We start from the raw sequence: 14,337 nt of genomic DNA on the forward strand, positions 1-14,337 counted from the left end.
AGTGGTGAATGACACTGCGTTAGCTGCAGCCTGAAACCTTGAAGAACCCATGCTCGCCTTGGGTTAATGAGAGCGCGCTGCTTGCTCTTTAGCTGCTTGAAGGCAACCGTCAAAACCTGCGTCTTGCAAACAAACCCGTCACCTCAGCAACCACAGAGCAGCTCCCAGGCTCCAGGAGGCGTTAAGGAACACCCTCCCCTAGGAAGAGGATTATTCACTGTCCAGACAGCTCAGGCAAAATCACAGTTGTACTTTTTGTTATCTTCTGCCCGTTGAAATGTAGTGAAAGTTTAGTTCTGACTCTCTATTTCATCAGGAATCCAACTGCAGCCCTGCTCTCCTCCCACAGCCGGCAGCGACAGCATTTCAGACCCATTGCCCCTGTAAGCTAAATTCTAGGTCACAACTCTTAAGCTACATTTGTAAATCACCTCATTATCTCCATATTTTATCAGGTCCTTTGCTGATTACAAGGAAAGAGAAATGAAGGAACTGTTCAGGCCCTGGCTGGGTGGTGCTAACCTGCATTAGTTTGGGTGCCTGCTCCCTCCTCGCAGCCTCCTAGAAATAGGGGGGGGGGGGGGGGTGTGTTAGTTGACCTGCGCTGCATCCTTGGAATCCCCAGGCTCCAGTTCCCAGCTTTCATTCTCTCCTTTGGTTGTGCTGTTCCTATTTAAAATTAGTGATGCTTATACTGCTAAATAAATCAGTTAGAGCCAGCCAGACGCCCCCTCCCATCACCGCTCCTCAAAATGCAAAGACTGGCAGCTTGTTCCACCCCCAGTGCTGCTCCGTCCTGCGCTGACAGGGATGTTAATCATCGCTGGCAAGGAACATGAAACTGTTTTAAAAAAAAAAAAAATTAGCAATCTGACCTTTGGAAAAAAACTCTCTAGAGCTGCTCCAAATGAAATTATCAGGTATCGCTGCTAGAGCTGTGTGACTGCAAATCCTGGTGATTGCTATAGGCTGGTTCTCATGAACCAGACTGACAGGGATGGAGAAGCTGTCTAGAGGGCAGCCAGGAGGTTTGTCTCTGCTGGAGACCCATGCACTGTTCACCAACCACGCACATTAACAGGGAATTGTAAACATCCTCTCCCAGACGTACAGAAAAGTGTCTGGGTTCCAGATTATTCCATGATTTCAGACCATTAAGGTATTTCACACAACCACGTGTTGCACATGCACAAATGCAGTATTTGCTGGACTTGCAAGAGATTTAGTTTCAATACATAAACAATCCGGATCAAACCCATCTGCAAAGTTTTCCAGTTAAACCAGAGCACCCTGTGGGCGTTACAAGGCAGAGCTGGGTTAGAGGAAATACCTTCCCCACGCTTCCAGTTCTTGTGGCCTCCTACCAAAGTGGGAAAAGCATGACCCTCCTGTCCTTCCCAAGTACCCAGCAACTCCAACCAGAGCAATGAGTTTCTCTTTCTCCTCAAATGACCCCATAAAAGCCAGTTGGAAACATAAAATTTGGCTAAAATCATGTGTTAAGAGTGATGTGATAAGAACCAGTGACTCGAGGCAGTCACCACAGGGACAGGCGGAGCTCAATTTCTACTCAAAATACCTGGAAATTCTAGCATGAAATAAAAACCAAAACAAAGCCCCAAGCAGAACCATGCATAACGTCCTCCAACACAGCCTTGGGTACAAGCACCGCGCTGGCTGCTTCTGCTTACTCCCTATGAATTTAGACACGAATCCGAAATCCATCCCACAGCCACGGAGAAGAACGACGCACAAGAGAGCAGCCTAGGGGAGTTCCAGGCTGTAGCATTAATATCTGGCTGGCACATCAAGTCCCAGCTAACTTCCCATTCCCCACTGGAAACATCTCTGGAAGAGCAGAAAGCCCACTGGGGAGCCACAGATCCAATCCCTTTATCAATGAGAGGAGCCCCCAGCTGGTTTTATTGGGAAAAAGAAGCAACAAAACCATTTTTATTCTTCCCTGGGTGATCAAAGGGACCCAGTGAAATCGTATTTCTGGAATTAGATGTTTATTTAAATATGTGGATGACTTTCCTTTCATTGTTACAAGGTCAATATTCGCTTTCCAATGGAAGCACTTTATTTGGTTGAATTCTGTCTCCAGAAATGAATAGGCAACACCAGAACCTTTTACATTGGCAATGAAGTCACAACACTGAGATGCCACCAAACTCTAGAGATCAGTGCTCAAACACACATACACACACATATACAAATAAAAAAGTGCTCGACATCATCATGTTAAAATAGAATTTGGCTTCTTTTAGGACTTTTGACACTTTAGGCAGAAAAAAAAAAACAAACCCCAAAGAACAATACGCATCAAACTAAAACTTCTGAAAAATACTCAGCATTAAACACAACTTTCAGTATCAGTAAATATGTTTCTTCTCTATTTACAGGAGTTAAGAAAGGGCATTAGAGACTTTGGCTGGGGATCATGAGATTTTGTAGGATGAGTCCACGCTTCTGGGCGAGATTAGTAAATTCAAGCAGAGTTTTGATAAACCAGTCGAGTTTTTAGTCCTGCAGGTTTTGCAAAAGGTAAATTCTACAAAAACGACTCCTTCGTTACCCGAATGAAGGCAGCGGAACCCGGGTGTTGTAGGCTACGCGACACAACTGTCGCTAAGATTTCTCTTGCCGTAGGATTTAAGATCCAGGCACTCAGGAACGAGTTGCCGAGTTTATAAAAACTCCAGACATGGCTGTTTACTAAAACTTTTGAAGACAATCAGTCAGCTAAAGCTAATGCTCTTTCTAAAGCGCTGTTTAGCGACACCGACATTGCAATACTTCAAATGTTCCACAGAGGCTGACAATAATATACTGTCCACCTAGATTAAATATAGAAAAGCAAACTTTATCTAACTTTTTTTTTACATAGATGGCACAACGAAAGGTGAAAACGAATTCTTCCATCTGCTGATTCAACAGTGCATCAACACAAGAGTAAAAATACTGCAGCTAAAAATATATTAAAGATACTTTTGCAGACCTGTTAGTTGCTTAACCGTTCGGATCCCCTGATTGAGAGTTGTTGGTTGTGCACGGCACCAAAGTCTTTGCCGTAAGAGCCAACCACGGGGATCACATTCCGCTTTTGGAGGCTCGTGGATCTAAATGGTTAAGCCCCCACAGTAGCAGCAGCGATAAGGATGGTTTGAGTCCCTGGATGATGCCCTTTCCAGTGCCCCTAACACTGCAGCTGAACAGCCTCAGTGTTGGCATCACGTGCGGCTCAAAGCAGGCTCCTGAGCCACTGGATTAAAGTTAAAAACCAACCTTTTGCTGGTTGACACGTGCAGATATTGAGCACCATAATACAGCAGCTACAGCACTGACTGTAGGACTGAGGGACTTCGTGCTAGTAAAAATAAAAGCTGGTATCTCAAATGGAGAGAAAGGGACAGAGTGATGAACGCAACATGTAACCCAGCTCAAAAAACAACTTCATCCTGAGCAGGGACAACCCCCAGCATGGGGAGTGCTCGATTCTTGGACAAGATCTCAATATACCAGCCCTGCACAGCAGTGCAGGAGGCAGCAAAACAAAACACATGTTTGTCAGCAAACTAAACCTGAGAGGTTTCACTTTAGGGTCACTGCCTGGAGTGGTGTCCATATAAAACTGATTTTCTCAAAGTCAGGGATTTTTACAGAAGAAGCTGAAGTTCCCTAAAGGCGAGCAGCTGTCCCCAAAGGATGTGTTGATCTAGGAGTAAATCAAGCTCTCAGGAGCTATTATGTAGTAAACAGGGCTCAAATGGGTGCAAGATCCTATCAGTGGTAACAATTCAGGGGAAACCCAACAGAATACAGATATTTAGAAAAGCACTTGACCCTTTCTTAGGCAGCTGAGGTCCTGATCATGCGATATTTGGAGATTTACAGCTCTCTCTCCACTGCATGACACAACAAAGTGCAGCATCACTTATCATGCTACTTCTGCTTCAAACAAAACTATAGGAGAACAGGATGGCTGAGGAATAAGTCACAGTTCCTGTCTGGCTTCTGGGTTGAGGTCCAGTCCATGACAAGGTGGGAGAACGAAACAGAGTGTGGATTTTTTTTTCTTTCCTTATCTCTTTTATTTTTCTAAAAAAACCTCTGTTACTCAGACATTAACTGATCAGAATGCACACGAGGTCATGCAAAAGGGAGAAGGCAGGTCTGAAAGGCTGAAAAAAAAAAAAGAAAACCCAACAAAAGAAAACTGCAAAGAGATTAAACAACAAGGAGCCACAAAATAACGTGACCCTCGGGAAGGTGGGCGCAGGCAAGGCAACAGGGCGAGCATGCAGACTGAAACGAGAGCAAAACGGAGGCGTTTGTGATGAGCAAAATGGGGCTTCAAACCAAAATGCCAGTGTCTGTTTGTGTGTGTTTGTGTGTGTGTGTGAGAGAAAGAGGAGGGGGAAAGCACAGAGGGGGTAAAGAGTAGGGGGCAGAGAGAACAAGCAGGAGAACAAGCGTACATACGTGAGCTTGAAGGCTTTCGGGAAACAGCAAGGTCATGGGGATTGAATACTTGGTGCGAGCATCAGCCTAGATTTAAAGAAAAATAAAGGCTGACAAGTATTAGCGACCTCTGGGGGAAAGCAGAACATTGCATAATGCACACAGGTCAGATTTTCCACAAATTCAGAGCCCAGTCCAGCTGCTGTAGCACTGTTCCCAGGGGAGGCTCTCCAGGCATTCACCCCCCTTCCCAAGCTATTTGATGGGTCTACCTGCAGGATTAGCACTAAAGGCACCGTGTGAAATGCTGATGGACCAGTGCGTACGTTCAGATGGACTGAGGGACAAGGGAGGGCAGAAGACAGACCAGGACACGCGTGGGATGCTGGTTACCCTCTGCAAAGGGCAGCCAGGTCATCAACCAGTGTTGGGAGGAACGGCACAGGGAAGGGTGTTGGGTAGGTTTTACGGAGGGGCTGTGCCAAACCAGCAGAAGAGTGGGAAAGGCTGTTAATCTGAGCCACAAGCAGCATGCCGTGAAAAAGAGCAAGCATCTGGATGGAACTGGGATGAAATTTAGGTCTGATTTTTTTTTCAAATGGGAACTCCAGACAAGACTGGGAGTCTGGCATTCCATAGGTGTGTTTTTTAACTGCCTGCAGGGTAAACAGACCATTTTGTTTCTCCTTCTGTGACAAGCTCGCCCCGAGGTTCTTGCACCAGCACAAACACCTTTAGGAATCTAAAACATAAGAAAGACAAAAAGAAAGAGACCGGATTAGAAAGAGGATGGGGAAAATGGGATCCCTTAAGAGTAGCACTGCTTGCAGGAGGTTATAAGGAAATAGAGCATCCAAGCATCTACCAGGTTACAAGGGGTTAAGGAAGGTGCCTGAAATCAGGAATACATTGCCAGTACTCAAACAGTAATCAGTCACCCTCAGACTGGGGATGAGCATCACTGGGACACCACTCTCTGGAGGATGAGGATGTCAAACTCTGGAGCAAGACCCTGCCAGCACCTTCTCAGTGCAACAGAGGCGGCTTTTCAATTTTCATTCTGCAAACGAGAGCAGTATCTGTTCAGTGACAGCTCCACAGATTGCAAATGATACACAGATCGCAAATGATAGCAAAGAATAACAGCAAGGAGTAAAACCAAAGAATTTTGCAGTTGAATCCAGACTGACTACCTGTTCCACAACACAATGCAAAGATCTTTCATCTTTAAAGAAAGCCCGGAAACAAAGAGGTGAGAGCAGCCTTCACCTCTAAACCCACCCTCTGTCACATTCCTGCACCCACAGACTCTAGTCGAGTGAAGTCTTCTCTGTGGCCAAGTGAAACCACAACCCAGAAGTGTGATTTGGCCAGAGAGGCTGCTGTATCCAAGGGAGTACAGGATGAATCAAAGCTTCCCTCGCGCTCAAGAGAGATGGGGATCCTCCTAATCCCCCTTGCACCCGCTTCCATAAAAAAAAAGCCTAAATGACAGCACGAGAAAGTTTTCACAGAGACAAAACGAAATTTTTCCTGAAAAGGAATTGCATTTGTACTTGGTGGGGGAAGCAGCTCCGGGCCATTTGCTCTCCATTAGTAAAGTTACACTAAACTTAAATGCCATTAAAAAGAAAACTCACAGGAATGAGAAAATATAACGTTTATTAGAAGAACACACCAAGGTACATCAAGCTATGAAGAGATTCCTGACAGATGATGATTCTTTAAAAAATAAGAATGGAAACGGAACAACCACACTGGCCAAATTTCAAACATTAACACAAACCAGAAGTTTCTACGCCAGTGCAACCAGATGCAGGCAGTGAGTAACCCAAAACACTTAACATCAGAGGGACTGAGCAGTTACCAAAACAACAGCTAGGTTACGCCTATAAAACCATTTATATTTGTACATATATAAAAGGATAAAAACAATTCAAGTAACTTTAGTTTTTAAGTTATGTTATATACAGCTTTCTTTATACTGGGAGAACTAAGGGCAAGTATTTAACAAAAGGATTTTAAAAGCCATAGTCCAGTTTATAATTACTGTCTCCTAAATAATTTGGCAAGCATTAAATAATCAGATATATCCTAGATAAAAAGTGCATCAGTGTGGTTAACTTTCACCTATTTATTTATTTCTATAAGTCAAGGCTCTGCACAATGGTTGCAGCTGCAACACAGAACCACAGAGCTGTCTGCAAGGGTTTGTTGATAGAACTGGGGTGAGGAGGAACAGACCCAGAGCGGCAAAGGAGCCAAAAAGCCATCAGCCCACAGCTCCAGAACTTGCATTCAGGAGGTTGAACATCACAAACCAGCCCCTATTCCTTGCGTCACCCAAGCAGCCGGTCTTGCTGGGAAAAGCGGACACAGCATTTGTGTTGGGTGCAACAGAGTTTATCTAAAGCTGGTCATTCCATGCACATTCTTTTGGGTTTGCCACTATTTCAGAACATCCTGCAGTGAAAGAGCTTTGCTCCCCAGCAGATTCTGAGGTACTACAGTCAATAACACAGCGTGGTCAGCCCAACGAGTCCTGGTCCCTGTTATCAACCGGTGTCAGCACCAGACACTCAACAGGGGCAGAAAAACCCTGCAAGAAGCTACACCCTTTGTGCAGAGGAGTTTTCTTCCCCATCCCCTAGCGGTCAAAGATTGGTATATGACCCAAAACACAAGTTTACATCCAACAGATCCAATTCTTAGTCTGTATGGGCTATTTATAGCATTTGTAACAGTTTCCTGCATGCGTCACAAAGAGAATGAGTGTGTGGCTCTCATTTGTACTAGGAAGGACAATAACGCTGTTTACAACTAAATTCATACAGTCAGGCCAGTGCTGTCATCAGCAGCGATGCACATGGAAATTTCAAGAGGCACCAGCTGAGCGAATGGTACCTAAGAGTCTTTCTTTGCTGGAGACAGGACATGTGCATTCATCTCTTCTAAAGAAAACCTTCTGACACACAGCTCTTAAAACAACCGTAGCAGCAAACCAGAAGAACAAAAGGTGGACAGGCCTATGCAAACCTACTCAGAGATTTTCTGAAGTGATTTGTACCCATCTGGAAAAAAAAAAAAAAAAGGCAGAACAAGATAGACATTACTGTTCTTTTTGTGATAGGGTTTGCTAACACCCTGTGACTGGAGAGCTGCTGTTGTCAGCTTTATAAGCAACCCTCGATTTTTATTTTTTTTTTGCATTTTTTTGTATTTGCAGGAGCACGCAGACCTCAAGCAGGAGGGTGACTGCAGCACACGACTTACCTGTCCTGTTCATCTCAGGCTGGGGAGCAGAGCCCTGACAAGACAGGATTCAGCCGACTGGAAAACTCGTCAGCTGCAAAGCAGCTTTTCACAAAGCCTTTAGTGGCTCAAGCAGTGCTGCCTTGAGCTCACGGCACAGCCCGGGCAGGCAGGTAAAGCCCAACCAGCACTGATTCTACCACCTGGGACCACCAAAGACTCAGAGCTGGTGTGGATGCTCCCACCCTTCAGTAACAAACCTTTAGAGGTACCAGCCGCTTCAGCTTCTTCCCCAAACTAGAAAGTTTTCAAATACACTCACAGTATCATCTTCAGGTAACTCAGTTTCCATTTTAAATACATGAGGAGTGAACAAAGTAACTTCTACTAAGGTATTAAAAATCAAATGAGAAATCTGCAGCTTGCTACAAGGTTTGCCTTTCCAACACAGCACTTGCCCCAAATCTTTACGCTGCTACCGAGACATTTCATGGGAAGTTCTCTCGTAGCTTTTCTTTTTAAACAGACAACTAAGGAACAAGGGAGGCAAATCTCAGATTTTTGCTCCTAAAGTCCAGCAAAGTTAATGGAAAACCTTAAAAACCTCCATCATTGCCACAGAAGTGGCTGTAACTATTTCAGCCTTCTCTGCCAGCACCAACTGCATTTGTACGATCGTTCAGCAGCATCTCACAAGTTAAATGGTACCATTTAAATCACAGATTCTATGATTTAAATGATTTAATCATTAAAAAAAATCATTAAATTTAAATCACAGAATCTATGATTCTGAGTTACGTGCTAATGCGATTTCCTGGCGGGTATTGCAATGCTCCTGCCATAGTCTCTCCAGATGGGTAAGTTAAAGACAAACTACCATTGCTGGCAGGGCTGTGTTAGGGTTTCTCACCCAACCCACAGATCTGCTTTGCTTTACTTCCCATCCAAACTCCTGCTCTGCCCATAAGGAGGTGATGTGCTCTAATATTCCACTGGTGTGAACCACGCTGCGTATCCAAGGGCTGGAGAGCCACGCTTGTTACTTAAGACAGATGTAGCTGCCACACTGATTTAGCTCTTTCAAGCAGCCTACACTGCCCAACAACAAATTTTCCAGCAGAATAATAATGTTTCTTTCAGCTCTTGCCACACACAAAGCAAGTCAGTCTCCAGAGGGGAGAACACTGGGATAGGAGATGGGATCTCCCATTCTGTGCTTTCTGCCTCATTCTGAATATGAAGGAGAATGTAAAATCCATATACAATCCACATTCCTCTTTCAAAGGTTAGTAAAAGCCAACAAAGAGGCTGAGGTTTTTGCAGTCTTCTGCATCCTAACTAGTCCTGTATTTGCCAACACACGATTACTGTATTATGGCAAAATAAATCACGATCCCAGACATTCATCTGCAGCAGACAAGGCACTCCACTGTTTAATACTGAGCCCACGCAGAGCTAACAGATGAAGTTATAGGGTTTTACTGAGATGGTAGTACTCCTCTCTTCACACTTCCATAAAACCCAAGAATTGTTCAGTTTTCTTTTAAACTGGATGAGGCAGCTTGTTTCACACCGAGAACTCTAAAAGTCTAGGAAATGACAATAACCTGAAGGATTGAGTGACTGAAAAACAACTATAAACTGTTTAACAGTGGACTTCAGATACATCCAGATTTGAAACAGGACTAAAATCTTTTGATTTCTCCATTTGTCATATAACTAGGTTTTCATGGCGCAAGCATCTATTCTATCCAGGATTCCCCTGCAGCACCACTTGCTTACACAACATACCTGGCTGTGAGGAGTTAAAACAACAAAACAGAAGATTGCCAAGTCTAAGCTCCAACTGTCTTCATTGATGTTGTGTGAGCAAAAGATTAAACCATAAATTACGGTCATCTGAAACAGTAAATGCATTTTCTGAAATGTATCAAGGTAGGAAAGAATAGAGGATCTTTCTCAATGTTTTACCAATTTATCAAGGACCACAGAGTGCTGTGCAGACAGGTTTTGGCAAGATCTCTCCTTCCCATTCCAAATGCACTAACTACAAGACAACCAGGTTTCAATCTCAAAGGCCCCCAGAACACATCAGGCTCTGAAAAGCTACCACACTGAGACACGAAACAATAGTCTAAATATTTCCTATATAACATTGCACTGAACCAGTCTGGGACAAAGATGTGACTCGTGAGTATGTCTGAATGCCACCTGGATAGCTAAGGAGAGCCCGTATTACCCCAAAAGGCTTTGGGTTTCCTGCTCTAAGCTGGGTGTGCAATGATAGTGTCAGCTGAACAAGCACTGTCTAGGAAAGACTGTCTTTCCCCTCCAGTTTCACAGTCTACCGCACTACCTCTCTCTGATCAATAAAAAGCAGTACAGCAAGCCATATTAGTCCACGTATGGAATAATGCACTTTGTGGCATTGTACAGACTTTTAAAAGGCTCTATCTGTAACCCAGAGCAGTTTCAGGGTTGGGTATCTCTGTGAAAGCAAATAAAGTAATAATAATAGTATTAAATATAAGTCATAGCACCTTTGGCATTTTTGTCCAAATAGACTTCAACATACGACGTAGGGACATAACCCTCCTCATCTTCGTTCCTTCGGATTCGTGTCCACCCATCGCCTTTGTCTTCTTCTATTACATAGAGCATTTCTCCTTCTGCTACAGAAATTGTTCCTTCATTCTGACCTGAAAGACACAACAATGAAGATATAGTGTGGAGTTCAGGCTGTCTGGTACAGCGGGAACCACAGACGCGGGGCGGGGCGCTCAGGGCACCTTCAGATGATGTGCTCACACAACCCTGGTTGCATCACTAGCAATATGAAAAAGAATGTGTGATTCTGGAGACAGTGTGTGCATGAAGAATCAAATAAATGCTGCCCTGACATCAGTTTTGAGGTTTTTTTTCTTGTGGAGCCCATGCATAGCAGGAGACAAATCACTGTCTCAGTGCCCTTCTAAGAAAGAGACTCATGCCAGAGCCTCACTTGCCCTATCATTGTCTATTTAAGCACTGCAGGGGTTAAATGCATGTTTCCCATTTGTGCTTGGTACATGAATTAAATAAAACAGTAAGCAAAATCAGAGCAAATACTGAGCGATACCTTCAAATGTGTAGAGTGCTTTACATGTTCCTATGGTGGGTAGTGGTTCTTCATCATCAAATTCATCATCAAAATCTGTTGCTGGTACTTTCATCTCAGTCTCCTGACTTTGCTCTTCCGTGTAACTGCCATCTGGGCTGCTCAAGAGAGGAAAATACACAGCAACTATAGCAACCAGTCTCACGAGCAAAGAGAATGACTTGCTTATCAGACACTTAAAGCAAGGTGAGCAACTGTAGCAGCTCAGCAATTCCCAAGCACACTCAAAACTGGCTGCTACGCCAGCAACTGTTACAAAGTGATGGGGAACAGCTATTTTTCCCCTAAAAAGCTGTGAAAAATGCACCTATCTCCCTCACCTTCCCAGCAGTGAATGCAGGGGCTATTTCACAGTTCATCAGATTCAGAAAAGCAGCTCTTTAAGCTGCAATCTTTCATATGCTATAATCAGTGCGTAAAAACACTTCATGGATTGCATGCATTTAGTCTGGGTAGAGAACAGGTTTCTGAATGCTGGAGAGCTGCAGTTCTGAAGAGCAAACCAAGGAAAGCAGCTCCAGTTATGGGTCTGAGCAGGCCAGCTCCGTACAGATACTGTACCTCTCCCGGTCCTGCGCGCAGCTGTTCACTGTTGACGTGTTCTGGGCTTCGTAGAGTCCGCTCTGCCGCCGCGCCTGTTCCGTCCGCGCAGGTAACCTGCCCTCCACCTCAGCCAGCCAGCCCTGCAGGGAAAGCAGCCTCATGCATCTCATGCTTCACCTTGCAAGGGGGGATTTATAGTGCTTTTACTTTGCTGCGTCATAGCTGACATTCAGACTAAAATCAGTTTGTAAACCTATTGAAGTATTTTCCTTTGGGTTGCAATTGTCTAGGGAACAGCTTCCGTACTCTAGGTGTATATTAAATCTATTTGTCTTGCAAAACCCCCCACATTCATTGAAAACTCTGTTCTTTTTTGATACTAGGTGCTGAAAACACCAACCTGAGATGCAGCTCACAACAGCTGTGGGGAGATGCTGCTGCTCTAGTCACAATGAACCGAAGTGTGGCAGCTTAGAGCAGTCTCAGTAAGACCAGAAACAGTGATCTCAGTGACTGCTGAACGCGTGAGGATTAAAGCCAGGTATGAACAAAGAGCCAGTGATTTTCAAAGTAATGGATATTAGAGACAACAATTAAGAAACATCTCAAATTAATGGGTTGTATCTATTTTTGTACATAGTGCGACTTTGAGAGTGAAGTCTTTCCTCAGCCCTAAAATCCTTCTGGTGTAATTATAATGGCTTCATATATTCCAAATACTCCTTACACTCTTGAGATATTCCCTCTCTAAGATGCTTCTTGTTCAAGGCAGGTTATTCCTTGAAGTATGTTGCAGCTGATGCCTCCTGGCTTGCTGTTAAGACTATAAATGGTGCTTCACATGGATGTTCTTTGATTTTCCACAGACATCCGTAACACAACGCTTCAAATTGTTTAATCAAATAAGCATCTGAACACTCCCTAGGCAGCCCAGAGAGCACATCATCTCTCATCCACCACTTACACTGATTTATTTTTGGTGGCAAATCAAACAGCAGGATCACTGGCTGACAGTCACAAGAAATGGTGCATCTTTACATCCTACAAACAGGCTCAGAGCTATCAACTAACACAAGTGCTTAAAAAGCACTTACCTATACCTAGCAAGGAAATGCATCTGGAAAAGCAATGAAGCATCTGCTTGGAAATGAGCATGTGCTGAGCTACTTGTTACTGAACTCTCTCTTCCCATACCTCAAATTTCTGAACTTCTAATCGTAGCTTTTCAATGTTCTGTCCAAGCTCTGCTAATCTGTGGTCCACACTCGCTGCATCTCCCATCTGTGGGTTCTTGATATACACGTCTTTCATTTTTGTTAAGGCGTCTCTGAAAGACACAGGAAAAATAGAACATGTGTTAGTGCAGCTGAGGGAAAACACCTTTCTCTGAGGGCTAATGAAATTAAAAATAACTGCCTCTTTTTTAATCTGGGGTTCACACCTGATAGGTTACAAAAGTAACTGAGAACATACAAGTAATTTTGCTCTGCACAGAACCAGTCATTAAAAACAACAATAAAATCACTCGCCAGAAGAGAATTTACACTGTCACAGAGGGAAAAAGCAAGGGACACCATCACCTACAATGTGACACGATAGAGACACAAACCAAACTCTTCAAGACCCTACATGAAAAGGAGCTCCTCGCTCTACAGGCAGCTGATGCTGTTGCTTCGTGTGAGCAAGGCTGGTGGGAGCCTCACCCATGGATAAGGAGGTGAAACAGAAGATATACTGTGTTGGTACAAGCACACAAAACATTTAGACCAAATGATCCAAGCTCCGTGCGCCCCACTTGAAGAATCCTAGCAAAAAAAATGACTGAATTGTTGGACAGTGGCTTTTTGCAAGGCAAAAGGAGGAATTTGGTATTGACTTTTAGCCTGGCACATTCTTTTTTTTGTACTACAAGTTCTACTTGTTAACCCTGGGGAGAAAAGAATTAATTAAAGAAAAAAACCCTCACAACCATTGCAATGAACAGCTTCAGCCTTCTAGATTAATATCATTCCAGTCTTTGGAGCACAAACAGTTGCATCATCCTCCATCACGGGCTGAAATCCAGTTGAGAAACTGGGACAAAGAGCTGGACGTGGACGTATTAATAATAAAAATGGAGTGCGAACCAGAAATTCTCACCCAGCCTCTTGCAGTTTGTCTTTTGCAACCCAAATAATTCACAAGATATTTATTTCACACTGTTTAAAATGAAGCTCCATCCAGATGGTTTACATTTGTCACAGCACAGCAACAGATGGACCTCAGGCCACATAAAGCAACCCTCCATCCTGTTAAGTTTTTTACCAGACTCTTCCTTGGAGATGTCTAGCCACATGCCAAGCACCCAGGGTTTCAGAGATGTCAATTTTAAGGACTTCTATGAAGCTTGTGGTACCATAAGACAAAGATGAAGGTAGCACACGCCTTCAGGAGCTCCCCAAGGAAAGCCTACGAAGCGCTCACTCGCAGAAGGGCGCTGCCGTTGACCCGAGTCAGCCTGAGGCTCCACTGAAGAAAATCAGCTCTCTGCGTGATGCTGAACATCTCGGAGCTTAGAAAAGCTGATTTCTGAGCTGATTTCCTGTATTACTGGCACAGCTATTCAGCTTTTCTCCAGGCATTAGCTGGGGGAAGAAAGGTTAATGCGAGTCCCACGACTCAAGTTAACACTCTTTATATTTTAGAGTTTCCCACCAAACTCCTGACAATCACAATCCTATGCCGGCCTTTGCTTTGTGTGCCTAGAAAATGGGAAAAAGAGTGGGTGGCAAGGAAGTGGGACTGCTCTGTGGCTGAAGCCCTAAGGGACAATATTGCAACCATGAGTCATGATTAGTACTATTTTTTTAACTCTTATTTAACTGCTGATGCTCCTTCCTCAATTGGATACTATCTTTATTTAACATAACTTCATTCTGCTC

At 44.0% G+C, this 14,337-nt stretch overlaps 1 protein-coding gene across 20 annotated transcripts in view; it reads right to left on the reverse strand.

Annotated features, from left to right (window-relative positions):
* Positions 1 to 7,189: 7,189 nt before the first annotated feature.
* FNBP1 (formin binding protein 1) overlaps positions 7,190 to 14,337 on the reverse strand; it is a 94,749-nt gene continuing 87,601 nt past the window's right edge. For 9 of the 20 annotated variants that reach the window (XM_069873217.1, XM_069873216.1, XM_069873227.1 and 6 more), the window contains 5 exons: positions 12,611 to 12,743; positions 11,435 to 11,556; positions 10,835 to 10,974; positions 10,257 to 10,415; positions 7,190 to 7,535 (listed from right to left, as the gene is read on the reverse strand). In XM_069873217.1, coding sequence (XP_069729318.1) covers positions 7,501 to 7,535; positions 10,257 to 10,415; positions 10,835 to 10,974; positions 11,435 to 11,556; positions 12,611 to 12,743 — 589 coding nt within the window. In that variant the 3' untranslated portion in view covers positions 7,190 to 7,500. Of the gene's footprint in view, positions 7,536 to 8,496; positions 9,760 to 9,839; positions 10,416 to 10,834; positions 10,975 to 11,434; positions 11,557 to 12,610; positions 12,744 to 14,337 lie in introns of those variants that run through there. The other 11 variants (XR_011338856.1, XR_011338854.1, XR_011338853.1 and 8 more) reach the window with 3 other exon arrangements.

This window comes from Phaenicophaeus curvirostris, chromosome 20 (assembly GCF_032191515.1).
Source record: "Phaenicophaeus curvirostris isolate KB17595 chromosome 20, BPBGC_Pcur_1.0, whole genome shotgun sequence".
NCBI classification, from domain to species: Eukaryota; Metazoa; Chordata; class Aves; order Cuculiformes; family Cuculidae; genus Phaenicophaeus; species Phaenicophaeus curvirostris.